The following is a 19166-nucleotide window of genomic DNA, read 5'->3' as shown; positions in this document are numbered from 1 at the left end:
TACCTTTCAATTATTGGATCTTCACCAAACATGAGTAGAGAATGTGTTCACACAATCCTCCACCTACACTCCTCTTCCCATTTCTGGGGTCTTGGTTTCTTAATTCAATCTGATGTTTTTATATGTCCTTGTCATTTATGCAAGCCATTCCTCATTTTTGTATCCCCTCCCCATGATTAACACCTGCATCCACAAAAACACATTCTGTATCAGTTTTAACCTGCACCTCATACAGCCTACATCACCAAACATCCTATTTGTCTCCAAACAGGAGGCAATACTAAAATTGCCTCCAACTACACCCTTTACCCTAGAACCCTCCACTGCAGAATCCCCAGATTTCCTGCATCACAAGACAACCCAAACCCCGAGTCTGCATCACAAGTACTCTTTAGACACAGTACCATGCATGTCTCCTTGACTGCACCCTAGAAATCTCACTTTACAAAACGCCCTGTATATTCAGACACTCACATCTCAGGCACCCTGCATATCCAAATACCATGCATCACCAGTACCCCCTAGGGAAACCCCTTTAAGTCCAGGCACTAAGTGCGCCCTCTGTCTCGAGCCCCCTTCTCTTTTCTTTAACCCTTTCGCTGCTGATGACGAGCTCAGCTCGTCATCACCCACGGGTGTCGTGTGCTGATGACGAGCTGAGCTCGTCATGAACAATGGAGTTCACCAAGTGCCAGCACAGCACAAAAATCCCCGCAGCAGCCATGTGGTTAAAGTGTTCACTGCCAGGCTTGCTGCCCCTTCGTGTGTCTTTCATGAGCAGTGTGTATGCTCCTTGGGCAGAAGTTACTGAAAGCTGTTCTTGGGAAAATATTCCCTCTTCCTCACTCTCCTATGGGTCTCATCTCACATTCTCTCCCAGGCTGCTGGTTTCCCACCTGACTGGAGGATTGTGCTATTTCCAGTAGCAGCTCCAAGTCCTCCTGAGGACTCAGCCTGTGATACACTGGGCTCATTACGTCGTCGCCCTCCAGAGATCATCTGTCCTACCTGACTCTCTGCAGTAGCACGGCTCATGTTTTGTTCACGGATAATGCAGTCAGCGTAGCGTCTGAAGACCAGCGACCCAGTTCTGCTGTCCCTCGGGACAGTGTCGCTGCTGCACAAGTCTGCGAGCTTTGCTGGACCTCAGAGGGGAGCTGTGCCTGTGACCCACCTATCTTGTGCACCAGGCAAGGTTAGGAGGCTTCACTTCCTCCCAGGCTGCAGGGACCAGTCAAGCGACTTCAGAATAGTGGTGTATGTGAGCGGTGTATGGCTTCAGCAATATCTGGTTATCACAGTGATGCATGATGGTACCAGTGATGTCATTTAAATGCCCCTCTACAGTAACCATTTCTATGATAATGGTGCATTGGCTAAATAATGTGCAACATTCCTTCTCTAGAAGATAGTTGAATCAATGTATCCGTCTTCTCTTAATGGAGAGAAACTACATTCCACAACTCTCAAAGAAGTTTCATATTTATTTTTAGTATTTCAACGTGGTTTGACCCTTAATTAATAGATCACCCTGGGAAAAAAATACAAAGATAGCATAGTATTTGTCTTTTGATACAAAACGTCTTTGAAATGAATGTAAACACGTTTACCTTTGCTTTGGTAGCACCACAGTTAAAGAAAGTGCACACCACTTAGGGTCATTTCTTCATTCGTCCATCCTCCAAAACAGAGTGATATGGCAACCTTGCTCTTCAGACCCAATACTTTTTTCCTGGACATCAATATCCAAAATGGTGGCCTTATGGGAAACAAAGGAACAGTGGTGATCAGGTTATTGGTTGGACTAGTCACCGGCCTAGCAGTATTAGTCCTGGTCGAGCGCCCTCTGTCGAGAAGATCACACCGCCTGCTTGAAAGTGGGTAGGTTTTGGAAAGAGTAGGGCTTTGTTGGTGATGCACTGGCAATTGAAGTTTACTTAGGTGTCAGGAGGACCTCACACAGACCTTGTAGTAAGGATAAGAATTGCACTATGCGTGACCTACTACCCACGGGACTGGTGTATTTTGGGCGAGTATCACCAAATGGCTGTGAGATTCATTTGGCCTTGGGAATTAGACAAAGCAGACCTGGAGTAGGGCGCAGGTTGCCATATAGACATAGGTGGAAAAGAAATGTTGCTTTGTTTGAGCCTGCCATTGTATACAGACGCACACACAGATACACAAACCCAACCACCAATACACAAGTCTACACCAGAGCATCGAATCACACAACACTAGTATAAAAATGTGCACACCAGAACACATACACACACTCTAAAACATTGTTCTGCATTCTGTCCATCAATTGTTGTTTTTGTATTTGTCACCCCGAGTGGGATGGGTATGCTCAGACGTGAGTCCCATGCTCTCCACACCACTGGAGTCAAGCTATCCTGGCTGAAGACGGCTGATAGCCAGAAACCGGTCCTAGGATGCTTGATTCCGGTCCAGGGAAGACATGACTTGGCAGTTCGGGCTGGACTGTTCCCATGAGGCACAGGGTCAAGACTGATTTGCATAGGGCCATGTCTGAACTGGGGTGGCTTGGTGAGCAAAATAACTATGGATTAAACCCAGATCTGTGACTGGGGGTGAATGTTTTGCCATTGCGCAACATTCCGTCAATCATCTTGTGTGTTTTGCTGTTCACCCTATTTTGGGAAGGGAATGCCCAGATATGGGTCCCTAGCTCACTACGCCACTGGAGTCAAGCTATCCTGACTGAAGACGGCTGATAGCCAGAAACCGGTCCTAGGATGCTTGATTCCGGTCCAGGGAAGACATGACATGGCAGTTCGGGCTGGACTGTTCCCATGAGGCACAGGGTCAAGACTGATTTGCATATCGCCATGTACGAACTGGGGTGGCTTGGTGAGCAAAATAATGATGGATTAAACCCAGATCTGTGACTGGGGGTGACTGTTTTGCCATTGTGCAACATTCCGTCAATCATCTTGTGTGTTTTACCACTCAAACGCACATGCACAAACCCACACTCAATCTACAGGTAAACGTTCCTACTCACTAAAGCACAGTCTGAAACACTGTTAGAGACCTAAATGTGGACATACTGAATCACACCGACATACACCATAGACTAGCGCAGCAATACGCTTACACACCAAAGAATAGACTTGTATGCCAATATGTAAATGGCGCACCAGGACATACTCGCCCTCTAAAGCTCAGACACAAACATGTGCAGTGTTACAAACGCACACATTGCTTCAATGTGAGCCGGAGTTGGGCAGGGTAGTCTGACAGACTGGCTGAAGTAAGTTGGAAACGAGGCATGAGCTGGGGAGCAGCGTGTGATGTGCTAGCTCTGCTGAAGCAGGAGTGAGTTCTGACGTCAGATGTTCTGCTGAAATAGGTTATGGACGAGTTTGGAAATCAGAGGATTGTGTGAGGGACAAGGTCTTCTAAAGTAACTACGCTCGGATTTGCGCAGCATTGTTTTGGGCTCCAGCACTTTCAAGTGATAATACCTATGCCAAATGCTTGTTATGATGAGGTAGGAGTAAAACTCAAGAGTTGCAAGGGTTGCGCATGCCATAGAAGCCCTGCTAAGTTAGTTGGGAGACCATAATTGTCCAACATAGCTCCCGACAGCTGGATTCTCGACTAATTTTGAGAGAAGACATTATACATGTACATAAGTTCCACTTATATTCTTTTTATATACATTTATTATTTGTGGAGCAGATTTACTGAAAATTGTTATGAGTTGTGCCTAACTTTATCTTAGTTGGACACTCTTTTGCTGGACAGTCTGTCACCACTAAGAACTTTGCAAATTTCATACAATGCGTATCTAAAGGCATAATTTACAGGTCAGCGGATGGATTACTCTGTCACAAACTGGATATGCGGTCTCCTGTATTACAAGTGCCATAGGATATAAAGCGCTTGTAATATGGTGTGTCATGTTTGTAGAGGTGGGTGAGCCAACAAATTAACATGGAGAGCCAAGCCAATGGCCAGGCTTGGATCTTAGTGTCCGTGCACGATCGAGCCCTGAAAATATTTTTTATGCAAATCATAGAACAAACAGCAAGTAAAATATGATTAAGGCCTCTTTCAAATTAAAAAAGTGTAATTTATTTAACATGTGACACTGAGAAGTAGTTATTAAACGTGATAGTTTTGTACAACTGGTATATGAACTCACCTATTTGTAAATTATTTTGTATGCAGGAATGAAGAAAAAAGAGTTTTGGTTAAATAAAACGTTTGCCTAAAACCACACAATAAAATCATGGCAAAGCCACTATTTATATAGGTTTTCTCATTTCACTGTGTACAAATCAGCCAGTAAATGGGTATTCATTCGTTTTTCTTTATGTAAAGACTTTGTTTTTATTACCTTAGTGCAGTTTTTAAACCTAGCGAATTGGACCCAAGGCTGAGCGTTTTACAGGAGCTCAGATACATTTCACAAGGTCACGTGCATTGTTTATTGGCATGGTCAAATGAAATTATTTTCCCAGAATCACAGAATGTTGAGCCGCCGCCGTGACTCAAACCTGGTTCCCTAGTTCCCCAATTGGCAGCTCTTACCATAACGCCACGTCCTGGGTAGAGAAGCCACATGAAAGCTCGGCTTGTTATGGGTACCAGGTTCCAAAAGGACCTCGAGCTGGAGCAGACCACGCTTCAGGCCAGATTCTGGCTACAGTTAGTATAGCTTTCAGTGGCTCGCCCACCGCTACAGGTTTGTGATGGAGTAACCTGTCCGCCAAACTCTCAAACAGGTTCTAAGTCTGGAAAAAATTGACCTTATCAAGTGTGAAGAGTCGAGGAAAGTGAAGCAGCCTGTTATCAGCCATTGCAGTTCTAGTATGGGGCACTCTAGGTCCGTAAGAAGGACATGCGTGTGGGGAGCTCGCAGTTGGAGGGAGCTCTAAAGGCGCTCTCTTCTGTGGTATTTTAAGAGACGTGCTCAGAGTTAAGGACAGATGGGTGAGGTGGCAGATCTACTGACCTCAGTGCTTCTAAAGTGGAAACAAAGGAGCCCCGAAATCCAAGAGGGAAGTGTTCAGGTGCAAGTGATTTCCTGCGAGGAGGAGTGTGTCTTGCGTTCAGCGAGAGGTGCATAAGGTACTATCACTTCTGAAGGAGGAGCGAGGCTCGGCTTGGAGTCGAGGAGGCAAGTGCGGGGCTCTATTTCTGCACAAATAGGTATGGATGAGGTACTCCAGGAGTCAATTAATCACCTGCTCACTTTTCAGCAGCTTACTTTGCAGTTTTGCTTCCCTAACTGTGCCGAACAGCTCTGGGGAGGGAGGTCGGGGCCTGTGGGACGATTGATTGAAATAACTGGAGCACGGAGTTCAGTGGAAGCTGGGAGCGAGGCTGCAGCAGGCTGCCTTGCCTTCAATCCCTGCAGTGTTCGCTCTCCTTTCCATGGTCTACTCTTCACTGTGTGTGTGTGTGTGGAATCGGAGAGTTAGTGGGCAGCAGGTACGAGAGCGTAGCAGTGGTCATAAGTATTGTGGACCTGAAAACCTCATCACATTGAGGCGCGATGGTCCCTCATCGCCTGATATTAGCCTGGTCTCACTGCTCAAGACCTGTCCGCACTTACCTCAGGGTGCACCATCCCTGGTCACCAGGGGCTAATATGTAAAAAAAGAAAGTGCGAGGGCCCAACTTAGTTGTCAGGAAGCCACTTGGGCTCACACCATCCACTGCCCCTGCTAGGTCTGCCAAATTCCAGGTCCAGCTAATACTACTACCTAGAGCTGGTCTTAGTTACGATAGCGCCCTGGGCGAAATCAAATTAATACCCTTCCCCAGTCTTTTATTCTTTAACCTTTTCTACATTATGTGTAAAAGAGGAATTACTATTACACGTGTTCATTGTGCTTCTACTACCCTACTCCTTTTTCGTGTGACTGAGAGAAGCTTGTTCTGCTACTTGACACTGTTGTACCTACAATGTCTTCATGAGGAAAACAGGTACTTAAAGAAATACACCCCTGATCTTGCCGGGAGATGTTTGAGAAGCAATGCAGTTGGTTAGTTAAGAGTTGTGGAAAGTCTTCCTCTGAACTACTCCTACTCCTCCCTGCTGCTCCTCATGTTAAAGGGAAATAGAGGTGGAGGGGTTCTGAGTTCACACATCAGGCTCCCTCCCCGCTCACCTGAATCACCTATTCAGATGCAAAGTCAGAGGTGCGAGGCCAAAGGCTGAGGGGAGAGAGTGCGAAGGTGAAGTCAGTAGAGGGTGAAGCAAATAGAGGGACATTAATGGGAGAAAATATTTGTGCAGCACCTGGAGAGAAAGAACAGGAGCTGGAGGTTTATAATAAAAGTAAATACATTAATTCAGTTTTCAAGACAAGGCCAGTGCTCCCCTCTGAAACTTGGCACCCTGGGCCCCGCTCGCCCATGCCTAAAGCTGGCACTGCTACTATCTCTCACACTTAAACAAGAGTGACATTTTGCACTATTCCAAGCAACCTAGAGTGGACTATCTATGCTAGTTTGTTAGTTTTTTTTTTAAAGCAGATAGCACTGTGAATCGTTGATTTGCTGTTCTTACAAAAAGACCACCAGCGTCATCACGTAGAGGGCTATCATAATGCAGGTGTTTATGAATTAGTGCTGGTGCTGTGCACCGGCAAACACTGGCACAAATTAAGCACTGCATGGTCACTGATATTAACTTGACCTTCACTGCTGCATGCCTGACCACCTCTGGTCACTGAGGTACTTTAACCAACCCTAATCACTGAGAGCGTGATTGTCCATGGTCTCCAATTGTATCCTGTCATCCCAGATCACTGCTGGTGATCTGCTTGCCCCTAATCCCCTAGTTACTCTTTGTAAATGATAGCATTCTGACTGTCTATGGTTGGTGCAGAAGGCTGGACAATCCCAAATCACTGTCAGGCTTGACCATGCATGTCTCGGATACCAGACTCACTGTCATTGAACATTTATGAAAGACTGACTGTCAGTAGTGCAAAACGCTGGACTATCCCTAGTATATGAGAGGAATCTGACTGCACTGATCCCTGGTTGAATTCTGACCCTTCCTGGCCATTACTAAAAGCTCAACTATCCACAGCACTGGGAGATTTGAACATTCATGACCAGTGAAATATTCCTCAGTGTCCTCGGTCGCTGATAGAAACCTGACTCTGCTACCAGTCACAGCTGAAGGCCTGATGGCCATACTTAGTCACAAAGATACTTAACCATCCCTGGTCATTGGTAGAAGCTTGATTATTCCTGGTCAGTTATACATGCCTGACTATTCCTAATCACTTAGAGCCTATCTGTCCATGGTCACTGATTAAGGCCAGATCATGCATGATCACTGATGCGGGCACCATCATGGTAGCTGCCAGAACTGAGTCCATGACGACTTTGTTCTGGATTCTTGTCACAAGGTGTCCTGCAGCAAAGGTTTTAGCATATTTAGAGGGAGTGAAGGATCAACCTGTTACATTTCAGCTCCCAGGGAAAGGGAAAGGGAGTTATCACTGTCCGTTAAAAAGATGTGTGCATTGGTCAATGATACTCTTGGAGCTGCAGTGTAAAACAATATGTGCAGGGGTTAATTTGTGAACGGATTCATGTCGGAGCCCAAAATTTTGTTCAGAAGCCCTTGGCCTGTCGAGGTTTGCTGAATACCAATGTGTTTCTTCATCCCCTCATTGTAATCCAGTTAGTATAGCAGCTCTCTGCTGATATACTAAACAGTAGAATGTGGTTAGATTCGTTCCATGCTAATAAATGGACATTGAGGATTACTTTCTTGAAATAAGACATTTGATCATTTTTAGAGGGAAACATCTCTTAGCTAGCATTCAGTTACTTTTCTAGGGTTTTTTTCAGGACATGAAAAATAAGTTGAGTTTTTCTGTTTTTCAGACTACACATAGCATATGTTCCTCCTCAGATCCAAAGATATATCTCTTGAGTGCTTTAAACACATATGAAATAATTGTTCATTTGTAATGCATTCATGTGAAATTTCTACCATCAGTATATTACTTCCATTAAAACCCCTGCCAATTAAGTGTTCTGCATCCATAGAGGTGCTGGAACCCCCAAACTTCCAAAGCAAAACTTAAGGTTACTCAGAGGAAGAGCCTTTGAAACCAGCTTATCACTCTGGGCCTGTTTCTTATGGTCATCAAAAGAGAGTAAGTATGCTTCCATTTACCGATATTCTCTAGCATTGGATCGTTCATAGATTCACATACTTCAATTATTCTCCATTGCCAGGCTTGTAATCCACTTAGGATTTCTGCCCCTTTAAAAGATAACAATTTATGGGAAACTGTAGTTACAGGAAAGTCAGATGTTCTAATCCAGTAGTGGATCTTTCATTGAATCACGTTTGAAGTATTGCTCATCTTTGGATTTGGAATCCTTCATGGCTTCCCAACTTTACGATTGGGCATTCAAGCATGTGAATTTATGACAGATACCAACATTGGAGAACTGTGGTTACATATAAGTTATTTTTTCTTCTTCTGAAGAAATCCTCCTGCTCTGCCTCAACACTCTCCCAAGCTCCTGCTTATAATGCCTTTAACCACATCAATGCTAAGGGAATTTGCCCCCGGTGCTCATTTTTTTGAAATCCCATTGTTCATGACAAGCTCAGCTCGTCATGAGCACACGACCAGTGTACTGCATGACGAGCTGAGCTCGTCATGAGCAGCGAAGGTGTTAAAAGCTGCTCACTCCCTCTGTACATTCCCATGTCTCTATTTTAACCATTTGTATAGCTCTTTTGTTGCTTAGCAGCTAAACCTGCCCTATATAATTTAGATAATTACATACATATATAAAAATGTGGAAGTCCCCATGGGACTTCCATTGGTGCTCATTTGTGGTTACCACTCTTGAAAAACTTTATTTCTTCTGTCCACAGGTTCTACGGTACTTTGACTACGTATTCACTGGAGTCTTTACCTTTGAGATGGTCATCAAGGTAAGCTGTTTTAAAGCACTGGAGTTAAGAACAGGTAACTGAAATGAAAAGTAATTAAGTGTAACCTTAGGCCCATTGACAAAGATAAAAAGTGAGAGGCAGAGCAGTGGACCCCCCACTATCCTGTGAAGTCACTGAAAGCGGTTCTACAAGGTACTCTACTAGTTGAGCCAGTCATTGGTGAAGGCATGTCTGGATCGGTGTGCAAAGTGTTACTTTATGGGGAAAAGTGTTGCAAGATCATCATCAGACTGAGTCTGGAGTGGCACAGTGGCCACAGGCATAAGTTATACCCCACTGGAATAGACAGCCGGTTGGAGAAGCTAAAAGTTTGTTTGCAGGACCTATGAATAATGATATGCACAAAGATTCTTGCTACATCATGGATTTAATTCAAAAGGAAAAAGTAGAATAAATATGTTCTACTTCTGGTTAAACAGCAGACTGACAAAGAACAGGAAGGATGGTATAGTAAACATATTGGCTTTTAGAACAGAGGAACAAGACGATAAACACGTTGTTACGCTGATGATTTGCTATTGACAATAACAGATTATTTTTCTAATTTCGTTCATAAAAAACATTTATTTTGAGGAGCACTTGGTAATAATTAGAATAAGTACTAAAAAGAAAAGAAAAACCAACAAATGCGTGCTACAATATTTGACTGTTCGGTATCATATAAATAGTCATCATTATTTTGGCAATAATGTGTCAAATTATTCAAAACAAAAAATCCAGTTATTGATTTAGATCTTGTCAGAGATATACAATCCGAAATAATTACTTAAAGGACACATAAGAGGCATAGCAAAACTCCACAAACTTGCGTACTGTTAATACATAGGTAAAACGCTTTAAAAAGTATATAAATTTTAGTACACATATTCATTAGGGGGTAACTTTGGGAGTGACTTTCCCAAGTCAATCAAATCATTGATTTTAAATGCACTATATTTAAAACACAGAGGTTTTTTTAACGAAATTGGTCTTCGCTTCCAGCACAGTCTAACAGGGTCAGTCAAACAATATATGCTTAATTTGCCCCAGTATTGGAACTTTCATAGATTCCCATGCTTTGTATCATTCCCCGTCGTCGGAATGGGAGCCTCGGTAAATAGAAAATACCATAGTAGTAAGCACAAAGTGAAAAAATAGGCCTAGGCCTCATCTCATTTTGTAGCTTATCCACCTCTTTTTGTAAAAGAGACCAAACTTCTGCAGTAGCCAATCAGAGCAGCCTCACCCCATAGAACCTTCCTGAGAGAAGCTCAGAGCCTCAGATTTTCTACTGCACGTTGTGCAAGGGAGTCTCCATTGAGCTCTGCTCAGTTTCTTCAGTTTTTCTACTACTTTTTTCAACAACTTGGATTTCTTTTAGTCATGTCTGACAAGGAGAAAAAGGCCCTTTTTAGAGCCTGTGCCACCTGCTCCAAAAAGAGGTTGTTTGTCGATGACAAACATATGGACTGTATATACTGCCTGTATCCGGACCATAAACCTACAAGCTGCCAGATTTGCAGGACCTTCTCAGCGAAGGCCTTGAGGGACAGGGAAGGACGTCTCCTCACATGGCTTCAGAAGATGAAGGACCATAAGGACATTGTGTCTTCAGACAGTGAGGGCTCCTCGTCGATGGTGTCATCTAAGAAGTCTCAGAAGAGGGGTAGGTCTCCCTCTTCTACTTCAGGCGAGTCCCTTCACAAGGCCTTACCAGGGACCTCTGATAGGTCTGACAGGCCTGCTTCCCTAAAATCTCCTCACCACGGTGAAAAGGAGAGGCAGGGTAAGCCTGAGGAGTCACAACCCTCAAAAAAGGTGAAAAAGTCTACAACTATCTCTTCACCTCCCTCTGAGAAGGATAGAGGGGTCAAGAAGCCTTCAACTTCAGTTCAGGAGGTCAGTTCGGACAAGAAACAGAGGTCGTCGACGATTAAAATCACAGGTACGTCGATGACGACTGTAAAAAAGGACAGCTCCGTAAAAGTTGCCTCGTCGACGGGCTCGTCGACGACGGCTGCGTCGACGACGCCTGCACCGTCGACGGTTTTCAAAGCTCCTGATTCCTGCTCGTCGTCGACGAAGATAACCATCTCCACGTCGATGATGATGACTGCTAAGTTGGCGTCGACGGCAATGACGACGACGAGGACGACGTCGACGACGACGGTGTCGACGACGCCAGTTACCATACTACTGACGACGAGTTCGTCGACGATCCCGCCAACGCTCCTACCATCGTCGATGATGAGTTTCTGCTCGTCGACGACGCAATCCTCGACAACGAGAACAGTATCTTCGTCGGCGCTTCCATCGTCGACGCAGTCCCATAAAGAGTTGCTGTCGACGACGACGACCTCGTCGACGACGGAATCATCGGAAAAACTTGTTTTTTCACGCAGAAAGAAGCTGATAACGCCAGAGATGACGTCTCCGCGACAGGTTCAGAAATTTATTGAGCAGTGGAGAAGTGTGGCTCAATGGTTAGAGCGGCAGACCTTGATGCAGAGTGCTGGCCAGGGACCAGGGTTCGATTCCCGCCTCGGCGGGATCGGGCTTAAATTCCTCTGACCGGATATTCTCGCCTCAGTGCCGAATCTAAGCATGGGCCCCACGCTGCAACTCTGGGCAATAGCTTGCTTAGTCTCCACAACGGCCCCCGATACACAAGGGATGCCTGGTTTCACCATGGGATGCCCAGGAGTGGACACCTCACAAGGAAAAGCCAGGAGGGGTTCCCTTGTGGTAGGAGTACAAGCGCCGGGATGCTTACGGGTTACTGTTTGCGCTATACAAATACAACACATTTACATTTACATTTACAAATTTCCACCTAATCTTCTGTTGGATGACGACTCTGATGAAGATACTTTTAGTGAGTTTGGGCAAGCATATAGCCCATCTGACCTACAGGTTAAGGTTCAGGATGTTAGTTCTGAGGAAGGAGAGATGGAACACCAACACTATGTTCCGGAACATTACTATGAGAAGGAGCACGCTACTACCAGGCAGATGCCTTTGCAGCAGCCTACACGTCAGGTGCAAGAAGGGATGGTGGCGATGCCGTCCAGTTTGGTTGCGGATCTACAACTTATGTTGCAGGACTACCGGAAACGTTTCCCTACTCCTCAAGAAACTCAACAAGCACGTCCTACGACACCTCCGCCTCAATCGTTGCAACCTGTGGCAGACCACTCTTTGCCTCCAAAAGAGCGTACCACTGCGCCTGAAGAGCGCCCACAGGATGTGGTGCAAGTGCATGATACTGATGATGACACTGCTTCTTCTGATGCGGACCAACAAGTGGATCCTGATCAGGATCAACAGGCGGATTGGAATCCGATTGACCCAAGGGATCCAGACATCGCAGATCCAGACAACGCTTCCTCGCCTCCAGCGGACGTTGGAGGTTTTCATAACCTAATGGAACGGGCTTCCAAAAGATTTGGTCTCCCAGTGACCACGGTTCAATCAGAATGTTTCTTATATGACTTTAAGGAACCGTTCAGGAAATCAGTACGGTCCATACCAATCATTGAGCATGTCTGGTCTGAGGGCTTGAAGGCTATGCATAACCCGGCCACAGTCCTCCCGGTGCTACCAAGACTAGAGAAAAAGTACAAAGCACCAGATGGCAGTCCGGCATGTCTGCTTGCCCAACCAAAACCGGACTCAGTCATTTCTCAAGCTGCCCAAAGCAAATCTAAAAATCCATCCACGCCACTAACTACACCACCAGATAAGGAGGGCAGGTGCCTAGACAATGTAGGTAAAAGATTTTCAGCAATGGCCAGTCTTCTGGTTAGGGCAGCCAATGCTTTAGCAATTCTGGGACGTTATGATCGCCAGATGTGGTGTGACCTTGCTCCATTTATGGAGGAATTGCAGGATTCTTCTAAAGAAGAAGTGAAGAAGATTTTGCTAGAGGGGGAGCGGGCCTCTTAGGAGGTCATTGATGTTGCAATGGATATCGCGACCACCGCATTTCGAGCACTTGCCGGTTCGGCTGTTCTGCGACGCCAAGGGTGGTTGAAGGCCACATGGTTCAGGCAGGAAGTGCAGAATAAAATCTTGGATCTGCCATACGACGGAGAAATGCTGTTTGGCAAACACGTCGATGATGCCCTGCAGGGCATAAAGAAGGACACCGATACAGCCAAGTCCTTAGGAACATTGCAGTATCGCAAAGTACCCTTCAGGGGAGCAAGAGGTAGAGGATTCTCCTCTTTTAGAGGAGGAAATCAGAATCGCTACTCTTCCGGCTCACAGTCTAGCCAGACATATAAACCTCAGTACTCTCAGAGGGGTTCTTTCTCTCGCCAGCAGCCTAGAGGACGTCAAGGGCAGCAAAGGAGAGACAACACCAGGAAACAATAGCGGCCAGGTGGCTCTTTCCACTGTTCCTGTTCCCTCATTAACACCAGTGGGGGGCAGGATTGCCCATTGCCTCAACAACTGGATGATCATTACATCGGATCAGTGGGTCCTACAGATAGTCAAGGAAGGACACACGTTGGAGTTTCAAGACCTTCCTCCAACAAGAGCGCCAGACGCCTTTCCTCCCAAACATCTCAAGCTCCTTCATCTCGAAGCCCACCAACTTTTCACCAAGGGGGCGGTAGAGCTTGTACCCCTTTCTCAGAAGGGGAAAGGGTTCTATTCCAGGTTCTTCCTGGTTCGGAAGTCAAAGGACAAGTGGCGTCCAATTTTAGATCTACGGCAGCTCAACACTTATCTCGTAAAGTTGTCCTTCAGGATGGTCACTCTTCAGGACATCCTCCGCCTTCTCAATCCAGGGGACTACATGGCGACCCTAGATTTGGAAGACGCTTACTTCCACGTTCCTATTCATCCAGCTCACAGGCAATATCTTCGATTTACAGTGGGCAAGAGCCACTTTCAATTCAAAGTACTGCCGTTTGGTCTCCGGTCCGCTCTGCGGATCTTCACAAAGATTCTGGCTCCAGTAGTAGCCTTTCTCAGGAGACAAGCTATACAGGTTTTTCCATATCTGGACGATTGGCTGCTGAAGGCTCCATCTGCCCTAGAGGCGTCCAAGGCAGTCAGGTCATGCAAAGAACTGTTCGAGCAACTAGGTCTTCGACTCAACAAGGAAAAATCTGTTCTATGCCCCTCCAGGACAGCGAGGTTCCTAGGGGCCATCCTGAACACAGAGAGTTGCCTAGCTTTTCCATCGGAGGAGCGCCAAAGCAAGCATATTTGTTCAGCCCGCCTTCTTCAATCTCGAAAAACACTGACAGTTCGCAGGTACAAATCGCTTCTCGGATCGATTTCATCCTGCATACCATTAGTTCCACACTGCAGGCTCAGAATGCGCCCACTGCAGGAACAATTGGACAAGCAATGGCGACAGGTCACAGGATCCTTCGATGACAGGATTGTCGTTACCCCGGAAATGAGAAAGGCAAGCTGCTGGTGGTCGCTGAAGGACAATCTTTCCAGGGGTTTATCGTTCCAACTTCCACCATCTCCCATTGTTTTGACAACGGATGCTTACATGGAAGGATGGGGAGCGGTCCTCCAAGGGTTAAAGGTCAGCGGCCATTGGAGTCCAGTCCAGGTCAAGTTCCACATCAACCTTCTGGAACTTCTCGCTGTCCGTCTGGCTCTACAAGCTTTTCTTCCGAGGATACACGACCGTGCAGTGCTGGTTCGTACGGACAACACCACAGCCATGCACTACATAAACAAACAGGGGCGGAACAAGATCCTCCACCCTCTCCAGGGAAGCCCAGACACTGTGGAATTGGGTGATCCAGAACAATATCTCCCTCTCAGCGGAACATCTAGCGGGGACACTCAATGTCAGGGCAGACGCTTTGAGTCGCCAAAGGACTGTCTCTCACGAGTGGGAACTAGACCAGACCGTTCTGGAGGAGCTCTTTGCACGATGGGGGACACCATCCATCGACCTGTTTGCAACTCCCCAGAACGCCAAATGCCAGTCCTTCGCAAGCAGGGTTCACCATCGGGAATCCTTGGGGAATGCGCTTTTGATTGCTTGGTCCGGCGCCTTTGTTTACGCCTTTCCTCCCATTCCGCTGATCCCAAGGTTGATCAGCAAGCTCAAGGTGGAACCGTACAGGATGATTCTGATCGCTCCAGCATGGCCCAGACAGTTTTGGTACTCGGAACTTCTCCTCCTCTCCTAGGACCAGCCAGTTCTCCTGCATCCTGTTCCAACACTGTTGACAATGTCTCACGGACAGGTTCTACATCCGGACTTAAAGTCTCTGCGATTGACAGCGTGGCTCCTGAGTTCCGAGAATTCCAAGGTTTAAATCTCTCAGGGGAATGTAGGGACATTTTAGCCCAGGCCCGGGCGCCTAGTACCAACAAGACCTATCTGGCTAAGTGGAAGAGATTCTGTGTTTGGTGTCGGAAGGAAGGTTTACACCACGGGTACTCATAGTACGGCCCGCGGGCCAGGGGCGGCCCGGCAAGCCTTCTCTGGCGGCCCGCGGACCTTGCAGACATGTACCCGTGTTTAAATGTTTTTTGTTTTTTTTACAGTGTCAGCAAAAACACCTGCGGCAGCGCGACTCAGACTGCTGCTCTGTGGGGGCCGGGCGATTCCCTTCGTAGTCAGAGTGGGGCTGCAGGGGGGCTAAGAGGTGACAAAGCCTCATTAACATACGAAGTGTCTTTTGAAGACTTGTGAAGTGCTCCGGTGAGGCTGTGTTTGTGGGTGTGCCTGCCCAGAAGCTGTCTCAGCCCGGGCACACACGGGCAAGGTGGAGGGAGGGAGACAGGGAGGGAAAGGGAGGGCGAGAGACAGGGAGGGAGAGGGAGGGAAGGAGAGTGAGGGAGAGTGATGGCAGGAGAGTGATGGCAGGAGAGTGAGGGCAGGAGAGTGAGGGCGAGGGAGAGGTAGAGCGAGGGAAGGAGAGAGTGAGGACGAGGGAGAGGGAGGACGAGGGAGAGGGAGGGAGAGCAAGGGAAGGAGAGAGCGAGGGAAGGAGAGAGTGTGGGAAGGAGAGTGAGGGAGAGTGAGGGAGGGAGAGGGAGGGAAGGAGAATGAGGGAAGGAGAGAGCGAGGGAAGGAGAGCGTGAGGGAGAGGGAGGTCGAGGGAGAGGGAGGACGAGGGAGGGAGAGCAAGGGAAGGAGAGAGCGAGGGAAGGAGAGAGCGAGGAAGGGAGAGAGCGAGGGAAGGAGAGAGTGAGGGAGAGGGATGTCGAGGGAGAGGGAGGACGAGGGAGAGGGAGGGAGAGCAAGGGAAGGAGAGAGCAAGGGAAGGAGAGAGCGAGGGAAGGAGAGAGCGAGGGAAGGAGAGAGCGAGGGAAGGAGAGAGCGAGGAAGGGAGAGAGTGAGGGAGGGAGAGAGTGAGGGAGGGAGAGAGAGAGAGTGAGGAAGAGTGAGGGAGGGAGAGTGAGGGAGGGAGAGGGAAGGAGAGTGAGGGAAGGAGAGAGCGAGGGAAGGAGAGCCAGGGAAGGAGAGCTAGGGAGGGAGAGTGAGGGAAGGAGAGAGTGAGGGAGAGTGAGGGAAGGAGGGAGAGGGAAGGCGGGGGATGGAAGGAGGGGGAGGGAAGGAGGGGGAGGAAGGAGAGAGCGAGGGAAGGAGAGAGCGAGGGAAGGAGAGCGTGGGAGGGAGAGGGAGGGAGAGTGAGGGAGGGAGAGTGAGGGAGGAGAGAGTGAGGGAAGGAGAGAGTGAGGGCGAGGAGAGAGAGAGAGTGAGGGAGGGAGGGAGAGAGTGAGGGAACGAGAGTGAGGGAGGGAGGGAGAGGGAATGAGGAAGAGGGAAGGAGAGTAAGGGAGCCCGCCAAGAGTGAGGGAGCCCGCTAAGAGGGAGGGAGCCCGCTAAGAGTGAGGGAACCCGCTAAGAGTGAGGGAGCCCGCTAAGAGCGAGGGAGCCCGCTAAGAGCGAGGGAGCCCGCTAAGAGTGAGGGAGGGAGACAGAGGAAGGGAGGGAGACATAGTGAGGGAGGGAGACAGAGTGAGGGAGGGAGAGCGAGGGAAGGAGAGAGCGAGGGAGGGAGAGAGTGAGGGAGGGAGAGAGTGAGGGAACGAGAGTGAGGGAGGGAGGAAGAGGGAAGGAGGAAGAGGGAAGGAGGGAGAGGGAAGGAGAGTAAGGGAGCCCGCCAAGAGTGAGGGAGCCCGCTAAGAGGGAGGGAGCCCGCTAAGAGTGAGGGAACCCGCTAAGAGCGAGGGAGCCCGCTAAGAGCGAGGGAGCCCGCTAAGAGCGAGGGAGCCCGCTAAGAGTGAGGGAGGGAGACAGAGTAAGGGAGGGAGACATAGTGAGGGAGGGAGACAGAGTGAGGGAGGGAGACAGAGTGAGGGAGGGAGACAGAGTGAGGGAGGGAGAGAGAGGGAGACCGAGGGAAAGAGGGAAAGGGAAGGAGGGAAAGGGAAGGAGGGAGAAGGAAGGAGAGAGAGAGACAGAGGGAAGGAAGGAGGGAAGGGGGGAGAGGGAAACAGAGTGAGGGAGAGGGAAACTGAGGGAGAGGGAAACAGAGTGAGGGAGAGGGAAACTGAGGGAAAGGGAAACCGAGTGAGAGAGAGGGAAACTGAGGGAGAGGGAAACAGAGTGAGAGAGAGGGAAACTGAGGGAGAGGGAAACAGAGTGTGAGAGAGGGAAACTGAGGGAGAGGTAAACAGAGTGAGGGAGAGGAAAACTGAGGGAGAGGGAAACAGAGTGAGGGAGAGGAAGACAGAGATGGAGAGGTAGACAGAGATGGGGAGGTAGACAGAGATGGAGAGGGAGATATAGAGAGTGAGACATTCAGAGTGAGTGAGGCAGAGGGAGAGAGGGAGTGAGCAAGACAGGGAGAGAAAGAGTGAGACAGAGGGAGAGAGGGAGTGAGACAGAGGGAGAGAGGGAGCGATACAGTCAGAGTGAGGGAGACAGATGGAGACAGAGAGACAGAGGGAGAGAGAGTGAGGGAGAGAAAGAACGAGAGAGAGAGAGATGTGTGTATGCCGGGTCTGGTGGCTCAGTGGACGAAGGCGTCCGCTGCGGGGACCTGTGATCAACCTCATGGTCACAGTTTTTTTCTTGTTGCTTTAGCCCCGCCCCTTCCCCCACTGACCCCGCCCCCACCAGTGCGGCCCTCGGACATAAACCACACTGTAAATTTGGCCCCCTAGAGAAAGTTTGTGAGTACCCATGGTTTACACCCATATACTTCTGCTCCGCACCAACTCTTGCCTTACATACTTTCTCTGGCTAAATCTGGATTGGCTCCATTTTCTGTGAAAGTACATCTAGCGGCCATTTCTAGATTCAGACGTTCATCTTCAGGTCCTTCCCTATGGTCAGCAAGAATTATCAAACAATTTCTGAAGGGTTTATTCAGGGTCTTTCCTCCAGTCCGGCTGCCGCCACCAGCCTGGCATTTGAATCTAGTCTTGTCATATCTTATGAAAGCCCCTTTTGAGCCTGTTCATAAATCTGACCTTAAGTTTCTCTCGTGGAAACTGGCTCTTCTCTTGGCCCTGACATCGGCTAGAAGAGTAAGTGAGCTCCAAGCTTTCACAATTGAGGAACCCTTTCTACAATTCAAGAATAATTTTCTTATCCTAAGAACAAATCCTAAATTTATCCCAAAGGTGCCTTCAGAATTCCACCTAAATGAGCCAGTGGTCTTGAAACCGTTCTTTCCACAGCCTTCCACACCCGCGGAAAGAACTTTGCACTCTTTGGACATTCACAGATGCCTGAAATTCTACCTGGAGCGGACAAGACAGTTCAGAAAATCTTCACAGCTTTTTGTTTCTTTCAGTGCTCCTCGCAAGGGGTGCCCAGTTTCTAAGGCCTGGATTTCCCGCTGGATTTCCAGTGCTATACATTTTTGCCACCAGGCGGCTGGAAAACCACTACAGCGAGCAGTTCGTGCTCACTCTACAAGATCAATGGCTTCATCGACAGCTCTATTCGCAGGTGTCCCTATCAAGGACATTTGTAGAGCAGCGACATAGAGCAGTGTCCACACCTTCACTCGCCACTACTGCTTGGATTCTTCTGTGAAAGAGGATGCGGAAGTGGGCCAGCCGGTTTTGAGGAACCTTTTCCAATAAGTCGGTGAGCTTTCCTTTCTATCCCGCCTTCCTGTTTGCATATTTTGTGTTACTGCGTTATTGTCATGTTTTATGATCCTAATGTGTATCTAGTATTCTGATCAGAAATGTGTGACATTTTCAGGTTTACAAATTGCAAAATATGCTTTTCTATTTACTGCTGGTTACTCTG

At 48.0% G+C, this 19166-nt stretch overlaps 1 protein-coding gene across 14 annotated transcripts in view; it reads left to right on the top strand.

The window, feature by feature from the left end:
* CACNA1A (calcium voltage-gated channel subunit alpha1 A) overlaps window positions 1–19166 on the top strand; it is a 1308076-nt gene that overhangs the window by 682736 nt on the left and 606174 nt on the right. For all 14 annotated transcript variants that reach the window (XM_086961990.1, XM_086962030.1, XM_086962039.1 and 11 more), the window contains one exon: window positions 8900–8959. In XM_086961990.1, coding sequence (XP_086818116.1) covers window positions 8900–8959 — 60 coding nt within the window. The remainder of the gene's footprint in view (window positions 1–8899; window positions 8960–19166) is intronic.

The sequence above is a fragment of the Lissotriton vulgaris genome, chromosome 1_1 (genome assembly GCF_964263255.1).
Source record: "Lissotriton vulgaris chromosome 1_1, aLisVul1.2, whole genome shotgun sequence".
NCBI classification, from domain to species: Eukaryota; Metazoa; Chordata; class Amphibia; order Caudata; family Salamandridae; genus Lissotriton; species Lissotriton vulgaris.
The sequence above is the reverse complement of the archived record's forward strand: the minus strand, read 5'-3'. Positions and strand labels throughout refer to the sequence as shown.